This window comes from Heloderma suspectum, chromosome 3, assembly GCF_057233095.1.
Source record: "Heloderma suspectum isolate Gila_16-S chromosome 3, 16-S_ref, whole genome shotgun sequence".
NCBI classification, from domain to species: Eukaryota; Metazoa; Chordata; class Lepidosauria; order Squamata; family Helodermatidae; genus Heloderma; species Heloderma suspectum.
Window position 1 is genome coordinate 299208188 of NC_139460.1, and position 14705 is coordinate 299222892.

Below are 14705 nucleotides of genomic sequence, written 5' to 3' on the forward strand. Positions count from 1 at the left end.
CTCAAGGGAATTCTGGTTGTAATATTAAGGCCATAAATAAGATTAAAATTGGTATACTATCATGTAAGAGGGATTCTCTTAGTGGCATACATACAGAACCAATTTGTAGGATTTTGATTGATAGCATAATAGTACTCTGAGAAACACATTAGCGGCCATATAATGCTTGTATGTGCATAACGGTTGCATTGTTCTCTTTTTAGTAGACATAATGTGTTTCTTTAAAGATAGCTTTATCAATCCTCAAGCTGTGGATGTAGGAGAAACTCAAAAAAAGAGCCCAACCCTCTCAGGTTCCCTACTTTATAAACAACTGGTTCAGGCTGACAATACCAGTAGCCTGTTCTTTTGAGGCCTCAATCTCTGGCTTTTTATATCATGAAACTTCACAGGTCATGTTCCATCTTTTGATTTTCAACATTTAGAATATTCCTATGCCCTCACTGTAGTCAAGCACGTTCTTTATACTAAGACATATTTTTTTTTTTAAAAAATACAATTCTGCCCCATGATATTGTGAATTATATCCAATACGTTTTTATATGTACAACACATTCCATTTATACAGTATACTGAAATGTGGACAGATGGTTATACTGGGTAAAAACTGATAATCATTTGGCATAAAATACAGATTCCCACCTCCTACTAGGAAATAACTAGATTGATCTGGACTGGAATTAACTGAAGTTAGGGCGCAACTAGATAAGATAGTGGTAGGAACAAAACTTGCTGATTATCTATGGGGTGGACAGATTATTTAGGGTGCAATCCTATGCATATTTAGACAGAAAAAGTCCTACAATTCCCAGCATGCCCCAGCCAGCATGGGTAGCTGGTGAATGCTGGGAGTTGAAGGCCTTTTTTCAGTCTAAATATGCACAGGTTTGCACTCAGAGTGGGTGTGTGAGAGGGAGCAGCTGAATATTCACCATGCCTGCACTTAGAACACCATTTTTCTTGAAGTGATTACCACTAGCATTTGGACCCCTCCGTGAGAAAAACATTTTAAAGGATTTTTAGGTGAAAGCGCAAGCAGAGGAGGGTTCAGCTCAAACAGTAGTTCTGCTACCATGATGTCTAGTTTAACTCTACAGCTATCACTTATTACAGTCATTTCTTCTATCACACAAAATAAGTTTGCACTAGTGCCTTTCCCCATCTTTATAAGTCTATTTAAGTTCCAGTTTTTCTAAATAATGTTCTTATTTAGCAGTCTCATGCATGTTCATGTGGACTTAAAATCAAGGTTAAAAATTGGTTTCCAAATAGGTTTGCTGTGACTTTGATTTCTCCTTACATTATTGGTAAGAATATCCATCTCTGAGACAAGGTATAGAAAATACATTTGCTAATTTAATTAAGGAGCCTTATCTGATCCTAGGGAAACTGTTGAATGTCTGAACTGGTGTCTAGAGGAGGTTTTGGATGTGGGCAAACAAGCAGAGACTTAATCCAGACAAGATGAAAGTATTGTGGGTAGGGAAACCAACTAATCTGGATGGAGAATTGCATCTGGTCCTAGACAGGACTTGGCCCTACCTGGAGAAGCTCAGGTGGCGGCGGTGGTGGCCAGGAATGCTTTTTTATCAGCTTAGGCTGGTACACCAGTTGTCTGGAGACCTTGGCTCAGTTATTCATGCTTTGTTGACATCCAGGCTAGATTACTGTAATGCACTGTATGTGGGGGTGCCTTTGAAGATGGTTCAGAAATTTTAGGTGGTGCAGAATATGGCCATCCAGGTATTGGTGGGAGCCAGGCAGTCAGCTCATGTGATACCAACACTGTGCCAGCTGCACTGATTGCCAGTGCATTTCCAAACCCAATTTAAAGTGCTGGTTTTAACCTTTAAAGCATGGGTAGGCAACTTTGGGAAGTCTGGGGGCCATTTTTGCACCCCTGGACATCCCTGTGGGCTGCACCACCACCACCCTGCCCTGAGTACCAAAAATAGTGGGGGGCAGAGAGAAATAAAATAAAAACAACCTAATTGTTTGCAAGCTAATTTTGATTTGTTTGGTGTTCCATTGCAGCTCCAGACACCATTTTGTTTGCAAAAAAGTATTTTTAAGATTTTGGGGGGGAACCCCTGAATTTTAGGGGGTAGTTGGGGCTGCACTGGGAGGCCACATGTTGTCCACCTGTTTAAAGCTTTAAATGGTTTGGGCCCAAACTCTTGAAAGACCACCTCCTCCCATACCAGCCTGCCCATCCTCTGAAGTCATCAATAGAGGCCTTTCTTACCTGCCCACAGCCAAGGGTGGTTAGGCTGGTGAGTACAAGGGAGAGGGCCTTCTCAGTGGTGGCCTCACACTCCTCAAATCAACTCCCATCAGTGGTTCATCAGGCCCCTTCTTTGCAGGTCTTCAGGAAAGCTCTGAAAACCCACTTGTTTTCATCCACCTTCCCTTAAGTCTGGGCCATCGATTTTCATTGGTAGGTTTTGTTTTTATTGGTTTTAATTAGCAATCTCTATTTTTATGAATTTTACTGAATATATTTTATAGACTTCTTATTGCATCCACTTTATGTGGTTTTTATCTTGTAAGTTGCCTTGAGAGGGTTTCACCATTAAAGGCAGCCTAGGAATAATTTTAAATTAGATCTGTGGGATGGGTGACTTTCCCTAACAAACTAACCTACTACATTCATAAGTCAACATGCAGCGCAATGGTGAAAATTCATCTGAAGCCAAGGACTGAAACAAACTATATCCTTATCAGGATAGACACCTGATTAGAAGTCTGATGCAAAATAGTGGATGTCTCTTCTGTTAATTTTGACATCAAGGTTTCCAATCCAGAGACAGTTGCAGAGAAGGTGTTGCTTAACTAGTGACACAAGGAAAAACGTGTGTACTATCCAAGATAGCTTGACAAATATTCTCAATTGCACTGAAAGGCAGGTGGGAGTGAACATCTTTATCCACACCTTACTGGGCAAAGAGAACTGTACTAGACATAGATCTGAATATGCATCCACACTGATCTACCTTGTCTTACCTGCAACGTATCGGTGCCACTCTGTTTACACATAATGGCTATGTTCAGACATCACAGTGAAAAAGCCAGTATGCTAGTGCACACAGCTCGATCATTCCAGTTTGGCTTCTCCTGCCAGTGGGAGTGACTAAAAAAACAAGGGACTCTCCTGGCTTGGATATCATGATGTCCAAACCAGGAACTCTGGCTTGTCTTTGGGTCACAACTCTGGCTTGTCAGGTGAAAGACAAGTTGGAGTTCCTGGTTTGGACATCACCCTAACCAAACCAAGGACAGAAAGCCCCTGGCTTGTTTAGCTGCTCCTGCTGTCAGGAGACAAGCAGGAGTGATCAAGCATGCTGGCTCAGTCACGGTACCGTGACATCTGAACGCAGCCAATGTAGATCTCTGAATTTACTTTTTTTTGCACATCAAGGCTTTTGTGACCTGTGTCTATGGTGAGCTGAAGACATTTTCTGAATTGGGGCAAATAAGATCTTGTCCTTAAAAATAACATTGCTACAATAAAAGTGAATAAGAAACACACACCATTTACAAAGGTGTAGCATTTTTGCTTAAATTCCATACAGCACCCCAGCAGCTTGGCTTGTTCTGCCAATTGCTCTTGTAATTAAACATTTTCATCCTGGAATCTACACAAATAATCCCCCCGCCCCCAAGGCATCTCATCTATATCCAGTTTACTGTACAAGATTAGAACCCAATATTTCAATACAAAGACAAACATACACTTTGAGGAAACAAGCAGGTTTTGCAAAAATCAAGAAATGGAGAATGCAACAGCCAAAAAGGGCCACAGTATTTGTGATTGAGGATGGTGCATCATATGGCATGCTAATATTCCAGAAGAAATTGTATATTTACTTATAAAAGGATACACTATTGGAAATATTGTAGCTACTCCTCTTCAAGATGACTTACCATCAGAACTTGTGAGTACAAAGTTCTCAGCTTGGGTTTGTCTCTTTCCACCTAAACTTTTGGGAAACCAGTGAAGATCTATGGGGTAGATATCATCAGGAAGTTTCACTACTTGTGTTGTCTCACCATTTAACAAGTTCCATTTCATAATTTGGTGATCATCACTGCATGAATAGAGCTCATCTGCTGTTGTCCAGCCTACACAACTAACCAATTCCTTATGTTTTAACAGAGTTAAGGAACTCTAGTCCTAATACAGTTGAATCATATGTACTGGCAAAAATATATATGAAGGCTCTCTTTACATTTGTTTTTAAACATCAGTAATGAAATCAATTTCACAAAGGACTAAAAATAAAGTCTCAAGTGCCTGGTTGTCCCAGAACTAAGAAACGTGAAATATTTTTCTAGCCCTTTACTGGGCTGGCTTCACAATGCTGCTCCTAGGACTTAGAATTTTTTTACAGCCTTGATTGTATGAGGACAGCTTTCTTCAAATGAGACCACTGTATTATATCATCTTTATGTGCTAATTTAACTTCCTATTTTTAAAATAATCAGAATGTCAGGTTGGATCCAGACTAAGTCATGTTTTAGTTTCATTGAAATCAATGGGAATTAGTCATGACTAACTTGTCCCATTGATTTAAATAGGACAAAAGCATGAACAACTTATTCTAGATGCAACCCGTAGTGCACTATTTTTGGCCAAAATAAAAAAGAAGCTTTTATACTTGAACAAAGTTGTCCAAACAGTTTGTTATGCATTGTCATGAAGTGTCTGAAACTTGCACCTATTGTTAGGCATGCTAACAGATTCTTAAGATGCTGTTGTCACCAGCTACAATCAGGAAATGGATACTGTACCTTTCTGTTAATTAAGAAGTATGGAAACAAGTATTTGTAACTCTTAAGACTTCAGAGAGGGGTGAAAATATTAGCTCTGAATTTCATAAGAATTGACTATTTTAATTTGCTTTTGGCACACATTCTTAGATACATAATTTGGAGGACTGGAAGCATGCCAGAAATCAATGCATAGTCTTCTCCTATCTTATGAGTGAATTCCCTTTTCTCTTTCTTGGTTTGGAATAACCAGAATTTGCTGTGATACCAAAATCAGACACTGGTTAGCACAATCAGGAATTACCTCCAAATCATTATTTCAAATCATTATTTGAAAAGATAGTTTGAAGGCAATTATTTGCAGTGCTGAATATAGTTTGCCCAATTCAGTCATCTCAGCAACCTACAAATATCATAAACCAAAAAAAAGGACCAGGGAGTGTGCAAGCCCACTATACATTCCAGATAGTTTGGAGGATCAGAATGTTTTAATTGAGCTTTTGATCTGAAATACAGTTGGGATGGGTGGATGGACGGACTAAAAATCCCTTAGAGAAATCCTACCCATGTTTAGTCAGAAGTACATCCTACTGTGCCCAATGGAGCTTACTCCTTAGTAAGGGTATTTAGGATTTTATCTTATCCTCTACATTTCCAGTTTCAGATAAAGGAACTACAGACTAACGTCAGAATACATCAGGATCAAATATATCTGAATGAAGTGTGTTTTCTTTAGTATCTTTTATTTCTAAGTTACAAAATTTGGTTTTGTGGGTTTACTGCACCTGTGACTTCAAAGGAAACTGCTTAACTACTTTCTAACATGTTCTTTTGTATGCCTGGTAAGTATAGCTGGCTGAAAGTAGTCCCCAACTGAAATATCGTAAGCTTTACCAAACGCCTGTAGGAAGCTAGTAAACTATAGTAGTGTCTGTGGATACCCCTTTTCTATACTACGGATATACAATTTTAATGGATTTCCCCCCCTATCACAAGTGGTTCCTTTCTTTCCACTTTCTGAATGAAAAATATTTGATGTGGTTGTTAAGGTCATCATGACAATTCAAAAATAAATAAGTTTAAGCATTTTCTTCAAGTCTTGAAAAAAATAGTAAGCTTTGTTTTGGGGTAAACAGGCTTAATAAAAAGTTGGTGGGTTAGATCTCAAGTTCTCTTCCATGAATGGAACAGCCACTCCTGTCCATGGAAAGAACTCTAATCCTCCCCTCTGCAGACCACTGTGCCACCCCCACTCTGTTCCAGAGAGTCCCCCAATCCTCTGGAGAAGGTTTTTGGGGGTGCAAGGGACTGCAGAAGGGAGACCTGTGCTGTGCAAACCAGTTATGCTCATCATGTAACTGTGCAGCATGGTTCAGCTGGGTGCAGTTCAAGGAGCATGGCTGTAAAAGGGCTATAGTAGAACTAGCTTTCTACCAATAAAACCATCTATAAGCTATAATTATTTTGAGTAATTATCAGTGATGTTCCCTCATAAGCTAAAAAGTTACAGTGAAACAGCAGGGCATGTGAGAGAACTAGAAATCAAATATAGGTAAACGCTTTCTTCCCACTACTATACCAGAGCAGATGGCTTCAAACTGCATAATGAATCTTCCTAACTCAAGCAACCAAGCAAACTAATGAACCCTATGCCTCTTTCACCTAACAATGACAAAATAAAACAAGTGTCTCAGCCAGGTCTTGGGACAGTCAGACTGACAGAAAAGGGTAGGAACCAGGACCAGGTTGTAAAGCAGAAAACTGTATATCTAGTTGTATATTTAACTAACATAAGGTGAATCATCTTGTTAGATTAACACAACAACTGTGCAACAGGGATCCCTGCCTCCCACCCAGCAATTGCCAGTGTCTCCTCAAGGATTTCTCCTTTATGGTACATGAAATAATGAAACAACACTCAAACCAGTAATACAGCCTGGACTGCTTGAAATCAATATGACTACTCCAGATATCATGGCCTGAGGACAACTCTTGGTACTGGGGACTGCACACAGGGGTGCTAGCACCAAATGAGACCTTCATGTCCAATCTTTGACCATAATGGTTAATTCAGAAAGTTATCAAAGGATTAGGTTGACAAGTTCAATCAAGAACCTTTGCTTTAGCTGTGATCATGCAAACAGTAATTTGTGCATCACAAGTGGGATGGCATAGTTCTTAATAGAACAGAGGTGGGCAACATATGGCCCACGGACTGCATCCCCCCCACAGCCTTTTTGCACCCTCTGTTGCTTAATTTGCTGAAATTTGATGGTACAGTGGTGACACCCCCCCCCCCCCCACACACACACATTTTCACTTTAAAACAAAGCAAGCAAGAAGCGTGCACCTTGCTTTGAAGCAAAATTGCACTTTTTGAAGCCCTGGGGGAACCAAGTTTTTGCTTTACAACAAGGCACGCGCTTACCATGCACCTTGTTTCAAATTAACACAACAACTGGGCAAAACAGATCCCTGTCTCCCACCCAGCAACTGCCAGTGTCTCCTCAAGTTCTCCTTTATGGTACAAGAAATAACCCAGCTTTTTTGGCAGCGATGGCAAATTGGGGTGGGTGGGTGCAGCCCCCAAAGGGTTCCAGTGCGGAAGGGGAATTGGCCCCCAGAAGTTGCCCACCCCGTAACAGAATTTTCAAATTCACTTACATTGCTGCATGTTTTACTGATGGACCATCTGAATGGCCTTTAAGATATGTGGGGGAAAGGGTGGGGAGGAGAACAGAAAAACTGGTTGCACATGTTGCCTTCTGCTTGCCCAACCATTGGATACAACCCATTTGTGTGTTTTTTAAATATCACATTACTACAAGCCTTGAGAAATATAAGATTATTATTAGTGATGCCTATAATATTGTTTCAGAGATGAACAAAGGATATGTTTTGGTTGCTTTAACAGAGATGTCTTTAATCTCATTTTATTAAGTTTTCTGATGTTGATTATCCAGTTGATACATTGATAGAAAGATGTCTTCTTGGCTGCACAGGTTGCACCTGTAAATATTAAAAAAAAAACCACATTACTGGCCTATCTTATAAGTAAAACATTAATATCCACTAATACATTTACATTAAGCAATTATCTTCTCTGGCCTCAAGTAGTAATGCAGTATAGTTTAAATGTATGTATAAAGATGGGGAAATGGCTGTATTAATTCAACACAGATAATTTGGGAAAGCTCGAGGATTTCTATTCTACCCCATGGCTTATGTGGGACCTCAAGGTTACATCTTGTCTCACATGCTATTCTTTTGTACACTGCCCAGAGAGCTTTGGCTCTTGGATGGTATAGAAATGTAATAAATAAAATCAATTTCATATAAACCACTGGAAGCAGTCATTAAATATAAACCACTAGAAGCAGTCATTGGGCTATGGTATCACCAATATGCGAATAACACACAGCTCTACCTCTTTTTTCCACCTTTGAGCCTCGGTAAGACTATGGAACTCCAAAACAGGTGCCTGGAGATGGTTTGGGGATGTGGGAGGGTGAACAAGCTGAAACTTAATCCAGACAAGACAGAAGTACTGTGGGTTGGAAATTCTATTCATTTGGAAGAAGGGATGTGATCTGTCTTGGATGGCACTGAATTCCCCCTGAAAGACTAAGTTCATAGCTTGGGGATCCTCCTGGACTCAGCCCTATCTCTGGCAGTGCAGGTGATGTCTGTGGTTAAGAGTGGCTTTTACCAGCTTAGGCTGGTATGCCACCTACAACTCTCTCTAGAGAGATCAGATCTTGCCTTCATTAGTACCTTGCACTACTTGCATCCATGTTAGACTACTACAATGTGTTCTATATGGGGCTGCCTCTGAAGAAGGTCCAGAAACTTCAGCTGGTACAGGATGTAGCTATTCAGGTGTTGGAGTGTGCCATGTAACTCCAATTCTGTATCAGTTGCATTGGATTTCAGTGTGTTTCTGGACCAAATTCAAAGTACTGGTTATACCTTATAAAGTCCCAAATGGTTTGGAACCAGGTTACTAGAAGGACTACCTACATCCATATGAACCTGCCTTGACAATAAAATTTGTTTCAGAGGCCCTACTCATAGGACTGCTTGTAAGATCAGTTCCACCAACAGGCACAAGAGACAGGGCCTTCTCAGTGGCAGCCCAAAAGCTGTGGAATACCCCGAGGTATGGCCTCAACTATGCCAAAGTTCAAACAGGTTTTAAAAATGGATCTATTTCAGCTCACTTTTTAATGAATTAGGTCTTTTATCTTTTAAAATTAATGAGTCACTGATAGGCTTGTCATTTTTGTTAGGTGTGTTACTTGTTATATGTTAACTGTCTATGTTTTAAAAGATATTTTCACTGCTGACTAGTTTTATTGACATTTAGTTTGATTACATTGCATTTTATGTTTTATTTGCATGTGTGCCGCCTTGAAGGCCTATGTCCAGAAAGGTGGCCTATAAATACTAGTATAAATTAAAGATTAAAATGAAATATTAAGATATACAAGAATATTTAAAGCAAGTTATCTTCTCTACCCCTGCCTGGTAATGCAATTTGCTACAATTTCATGTATGAAGATGAGAAAATGTTCATATTAACTCAATGCAGATAATTTGGGAAAACGTTGGAACCATTCCTTGCTATAAACAAAGTAATAAATGACATTTATTACTTGCAGAAAGTAAAAAATGTTTACAAAAGAGTCTGAAGAAATAATGGACTTCAGATAACTTCTTCAATGGCCATAACTCCCATTGATGCTAATTAATGGACACTTGCTTATTCAGAAGAGAATATACTATTCTTTACAACATATGCCCTCTAACCTCTTGGGATTCCTGCAACAAAGAGACTAAAACCCAGCAAAGAGTTACTATGCAGAGGGTTATCCAAGGCCTTAAGCACATATAGCCTTTGCATTGTCCCAGAGTACATATTTCCCATTTAGTTCAACATAACTCCAAATAAGAGTCTGGTTTAATGAGCACTGGGTTGACGTTATGTAAAAATCTTCTAACTTTCGACAAAGGGCTAAGTTTGTGCTGAAATTTATAGTGAGCACCGGGGGTGTGTCAGTGGGAGAACTACAATGTGCTTTTAATAAGGGATAAGCAGGGGTAGGCTCAAGCGCATGCTATTTTAAAAGACGGGTGTTCTTCTTTGGGTGAAGGTTGTTTATATACTAAAAGGAGTTATTATTTTATCTAGTTACGACACTAGCTCCTAAGAGGGCAGAAATTCCTTTGTGCTATACACTAACTGAAACATGAGCATGAAGTAATATGATATATATATATCTTATATATATATATATATATATATATATATATAAATTATTTTGTAAAATATTTATTTTACAAATAAAACAAGGTCCAAATACTGTCATTTTCACAGTACTCACTGAAGATCAGCCTCCTGCCTATGGGTGCTCTCATATGCATGTAAATAAAAACACATCTGTGTACACATACATGCACCTGCTTAGTGAGGTTCTGTTTTGGTTATCAGCCCTGAGATTCTACTCTCCTTGACATGTCAAAATTCATTTTCCTCCTCCTGCAAGGGATGCAGACAGCATCTGTTTTCCCACTGTACTTGCCAACATACATATAGTTAAATAAGCAATATCTCTAACACCCTTAACAATAGAGAGATATCCGTGATCTACCTGTTTATTTCATCTCTTAAAGTCAAATAATCTCACCTTTAGGATAGGATTAATATTAGTATCTCAACATATCTTACCAGCAACTATGAAATAAGCCCAAAATGTTCATATGACCCATCATGTAGAGATGCTACTTAAGGATCTGTTCATATGAGAAATATGCCATATTAGATTCTGCTTTTAAAGCTGTCCTGCCTCCCACAACTTGCTTTATAAAGTCTACTATGTTCTGAAAGGCTGATCAATGTCTGTTGAGTTCTCGTAGTACCTCTGCTTGGATGACTCTCATTACTGATTATTTATTCCCCACCTTTTAACCAAGCATAGCTCCCAAACAGTTACAATTACAATCTACAAAAGTATAAAAAAGGAGACATGGAGGTGTTTATGGCAGTCTCTTCTTGCCCCTGGCAGTTGATGACATAGTCCAGGTTCTTCCCTCTGGAGGGAGGGGAAAGAAAGAGCTGCAGAGGAGCTGGCTGGTGATAAAGGTGTCAACCAACAAAAGTAGCCCTTCCATTGATTCCATGGCAGTTGATTACATAATATTGTTTATGAATCTATTATAAATTGTGTTTTTTATTATTGATGATGATCTCCAAGGATTTCATCAAAATAAACAGCAGAAGTGGGAGACAAATATTTTCAGTAAATAACTAAATGTGTTAAGAACTGCAATCCTCATTCTTCTGAAATCACTGGCAAGCTTCTACTGATATGAATGACCAGTCAGAATAAATCCTATATAGAACAATCCTATGCATGTTTACTCAGAAGTTTTGTGTTTAATGGGGCTTACTCCCATGTAGATGTGCATAGGATTGTTGCTTCTGAGTGAAATATGGAAACTATTTGCCCCGCATCTCAACTAAGTTGTTGTTAACATGGAAATGGGCATGTGAAATTTTTTTCCTTGAAAATGTGAAAAGGTAGGCAAAAAAGGCTTCTTCGGGGATAGCTTACCTCTGAGTACCTTCCAAATGTATGGGCAAAGGCATAATCAGCTTTTACTCAGATATGGAATAACTAACTACCAGTCATGGCCCCATAATCACAAACACTAATGCAGATAATAAACCTCACTCCTTTCCTAGGCATGCACTGGAACAGTGAGGGACTCCCCACACCACTCCATTTGCTTTACTACTATTTAAGAATCGTGACTGAGGGTACAATGGTTTGGTTAAAGCAGGCACCAGGTAATCCACCAAAAATTGGCCACAAGTCAAACAAGATGTACTTTATATCCACCCTTGCTATAGAACAACTTGTTTGTCAGCCAAGACTAGAGCTCTCAACTGAAGTTCACAAATGCTTCTGCCATAATGCATTTAGTAGTCTTTAAGGTCACACAAGACTCTGTGTTGTTTTCGCTGCAACACACTAACAAGGCTATCCCCTCTGGGAATTATCATGCCCTGGTTACAGACTCACACAAGCATGCAGATTTTAATCCCCATTCCACATAAAACATATACTGAAAACAGAAAAATACCAACCCTGTCACTCCTCGAACCACAGCTATTGTGATGACAAACACACAGCTAGTGTGTAATAAAGTTTAACTAAACCGTAGTCAGCATTCTTTATTATAGGCCCAACCTTTCAGTGTGACCATGGGCTGCTGAATCTTTCCTAGCACAAAGCTCAGTACCTCGCATTTTACAGCACAGCACCAAATCGTACGTTAAAATCTTCCACTGGGATCTGCGTTTCAAAATGAAATGCTTTATTATCTCCGAACAGAAGGAGTTGGAGCCATCTGGTTGTGACAAAAATATGAATGCGTGAGGCTGAAGCTGGTTTCTATTTGCAAGTTTCTAGCTCCATATTTGATTCAAACATGCAGATTCAAAGTATCATTATATACACACTACTCTTCAAGAAAAGCTTTAGCACAATTGGACATCACAGTCTAAACCTCTCCTGAAAACAGTGTCCACCTCTCCCATTTAGATATTTGTTCAAAGGAGTTCAACTACAAATTGTAACACCTGTGCCTACTTCAAGGTCCAGATTAATGCCCTCAAATCAAGGAACACTTCAGCATACCAATACTTGCATTGTGCGCACAAACGGCCATAAAGGTATGCCATTTCATCAACGTCTGTAAGCAGAAATTGAGTTTAATCATGCACCATAGCACACACCATCACTACAGCTTAATTATTCCCCAAGCCCCCCATCTCCTACTTTCGGAGGTTTACAAAAAGAAATTATCTTGAAAACGAAGTGTGGTATCTCAGGCTCCAGACAGCCAACTGCCCAGCTCGGCCCTATGCGTCTTTCCTCACAACTACATCCCATGAGCTTCGGGGTGGGCTGGTGGCTTATTCCCCAGGTAAGTGTTCGTAGGATTGCAACCTCAGAGCGCCGAAGGGGATATCGTTGCCCGCAGTGCATACACTCATCCCGCTTACATTCCTGGTCAACAGATATTGCAGGATGTACTCACGTTTCAGCAACCTGCCTAACCGGAGACGACACTGGCATTAAAGACGTAACGTACGTATACTATGAGCAACCTTTTACATCACACCACTTTCCAACGCTCTTCAACATTCCCCGAAACCTCGGAGATCAGACACAACTCACCTTGGTTTGGAAACGTAGCACCATCCTCCATCCATCCCGCCCCTCCCCACTAATTCCCACCACTCCCCCATCCCAATGCCCACCACTTTGCTGTTGCCTTTCCTTCAAGTCCGTGAGCCAGCTGCCTGCCCTCCTCTTTTCTGTTTTTTACCTGTCCAAGGTGAGCGCCCAGCCAAAGAACACAATACTTACCTGTGAGAAGCTCAGAGCCGTAAGAAGCAAGTAGGAGTCTCCCAGGAAAGGGAGACTTACCCTGTTGTAAGTCCGGTATTCACGTCTCCAATCGCTTCGTGTCAGGCAAGAGTCCTCCCTAAAATTCATAGGAAAGCACTCACGATGCTTTATTCCTCCGCTCTGTTGTCAACTGCGAGGTCTCTATAGCTACTTCCCGCGAGATTTCCTATTTCTAACCCCAAGCAACCTCCTTCTTCCTCCTCCTCCTCGCCACCCCCCCCCCGCGAGGTTTTAGGCCTCTTCTTTCCACCTCAGACCCACCCAAAACACGTGATGCCAGCCCTGACGTCAAGGGGCTGATCTGTCAGATGTAGAATAAATACATTAAATATTTTTTTTAAAAATTTTTTTTAAGTCAGTTTCTTAAATCGTCAACTATTCCCTTATATTTCAGCCAGTTGCTAGGTAACTTATCCCGCCAGCCCGCCTTACCCCCGCGAGGGGCTCGACTCCCTTCCTCCTCCCTGATTTTTTTATATTTCCTAATTTATTCGTTTAAGTTGTCAAAAGCATTCATGTCAGGGCTTCCCCCCCCCCCAGTCTCCCCCGTCTTATTTTTAAAAAAGTGCTGAGGAAAACATGACGTGAAAATGTTCAGCCACCTTTCCGCTCACTAACGGAAAACAAGATGGCGGCGCGGGAGGATTTCTCTTTATTTTTTTTCCTCCTTTCAAACCTGTGGAAGCCTGCCCCTTTCTTTCCCCAGCATGCTTTGCACATTTCTAACGAATTTCGTTACGAGTTTGCCGTTTGGGCGCCATTTTCGAGTGTAGAAGCCGCCAAGGCTGCAAGCAGGAAACTGAGCCTTCTAGAGCTCCAGTTGCTGCTGTTCGGAGACTCGCTTGGCCCGCGCACCAGGTACCAGCTCTGCTTGTTGGTGGGGACGGAATACTCTTTAGCTGTCTGGTAAGCGGATCTTTGGACAAAACCGTTCCTGCTTTTGTTTCACGACTTATTTGAGAAGTTTCCCTCCCTGTGATTAGACCGGAGGGTGAAACTTCCAACACGGTAAATGGACTTACCTGCTAATTACTTGTACGCGGGGAGGGAGGGAAATTGGTTCGTCTTAAAAGGAGAAAAAAATCTACACCACTTACCCCATAGAGAAAAAGGCGGCAGCCTTCATTTCTCTTCTAACCGGCGGCCTCTTTTCCTTCTCCCCCGCTTTTTTCTCTCCCCGCCACCGTGGGGGGTGGGGTGAGAGACGGTATTTGCTGGCAGTTTCCGTTGCAGTCGATAAAACCAAGTCAGCTCCCTGATTCTGATTCTTGCACAACCGTTTATTCGCCTCATTTGGGGGTAGGCTGTCAGAATATTCATTCTTGGTAATCATAATTATTTTTTTAAAAAAATTAAATCGTGATTTTTCTAGTGATCAAAAAAATTATTAGCCGTTTAAGTAGTGAATTATCTGCCGCTTTAAAAAAAAAAAGGCTAAGTGATTGCTTTAGCAAT

General features: G+C 40.5%; 2 protein-coding genes across 13 annotated transcripts in view; one reads left to right on the forward strand and one right to left on the reverse strand.

Annotated features, from left to right (window-relative positions):
• The window catches only part of IFT80 (intraflagellar transport 80), a 122049-nt gene extending 107611 nt beyond the window's left edge, over window positions 1-14438 (reverse strand). The window contains exons 1-4 of one of the 4 annotated variants that reach the window (XM_084847393.1): window positions 14348-14438; window positions 13209-13326; window positions 7666-7779; window positions 3925-4146 (exon numbers count right to left, since the gene is read on the reverse strand). In XM_084847393.1, coding sequence (XP_084703519.1) covers window positions 3925-4146; window positions 7666-7702 — 259 coding nt within the window. In that variant the 5' untranslated portion in view covers window positions 7703-7779; window positions 13209-13326; window positions 14348-14438. Of the gene's footprint in view, window positions 1-3924; window positions 4147-7662; window positions 7780-13208; window positions 13476-13852; window positions 13881-14347 lie in introns of those variants that run through there. The other 3 variants (XM_084847394.1, XM_084847396.1, XM_084847392.1) reach the window with 3 other exon arrangements.
• The window catches only part of SMC4 (structural maintenance of chromosomes 4), a 75392-nt gene continuing 74696 nt past the window's right edge, over window positions 14010-14705 (forward strand). For 5 of the 9 annotated variants that reach the window (XR_014789619.1, XM_084847382.1, XM_084847383.1 and 2 more), the window contains exon 1: window positions 14010-14156. The gene's annotated coding sequence lies outside the window, so the exon portion shown is untranslated. Of the gene's footprint in view, window positions 14259-14705 lie in introns of all 9 variants that reach the window. The other 4 variants (XM_084847386.1, XM_084847389.1, XM_084847387.1 and 1 more) reach the window with 2 other exon arrangements.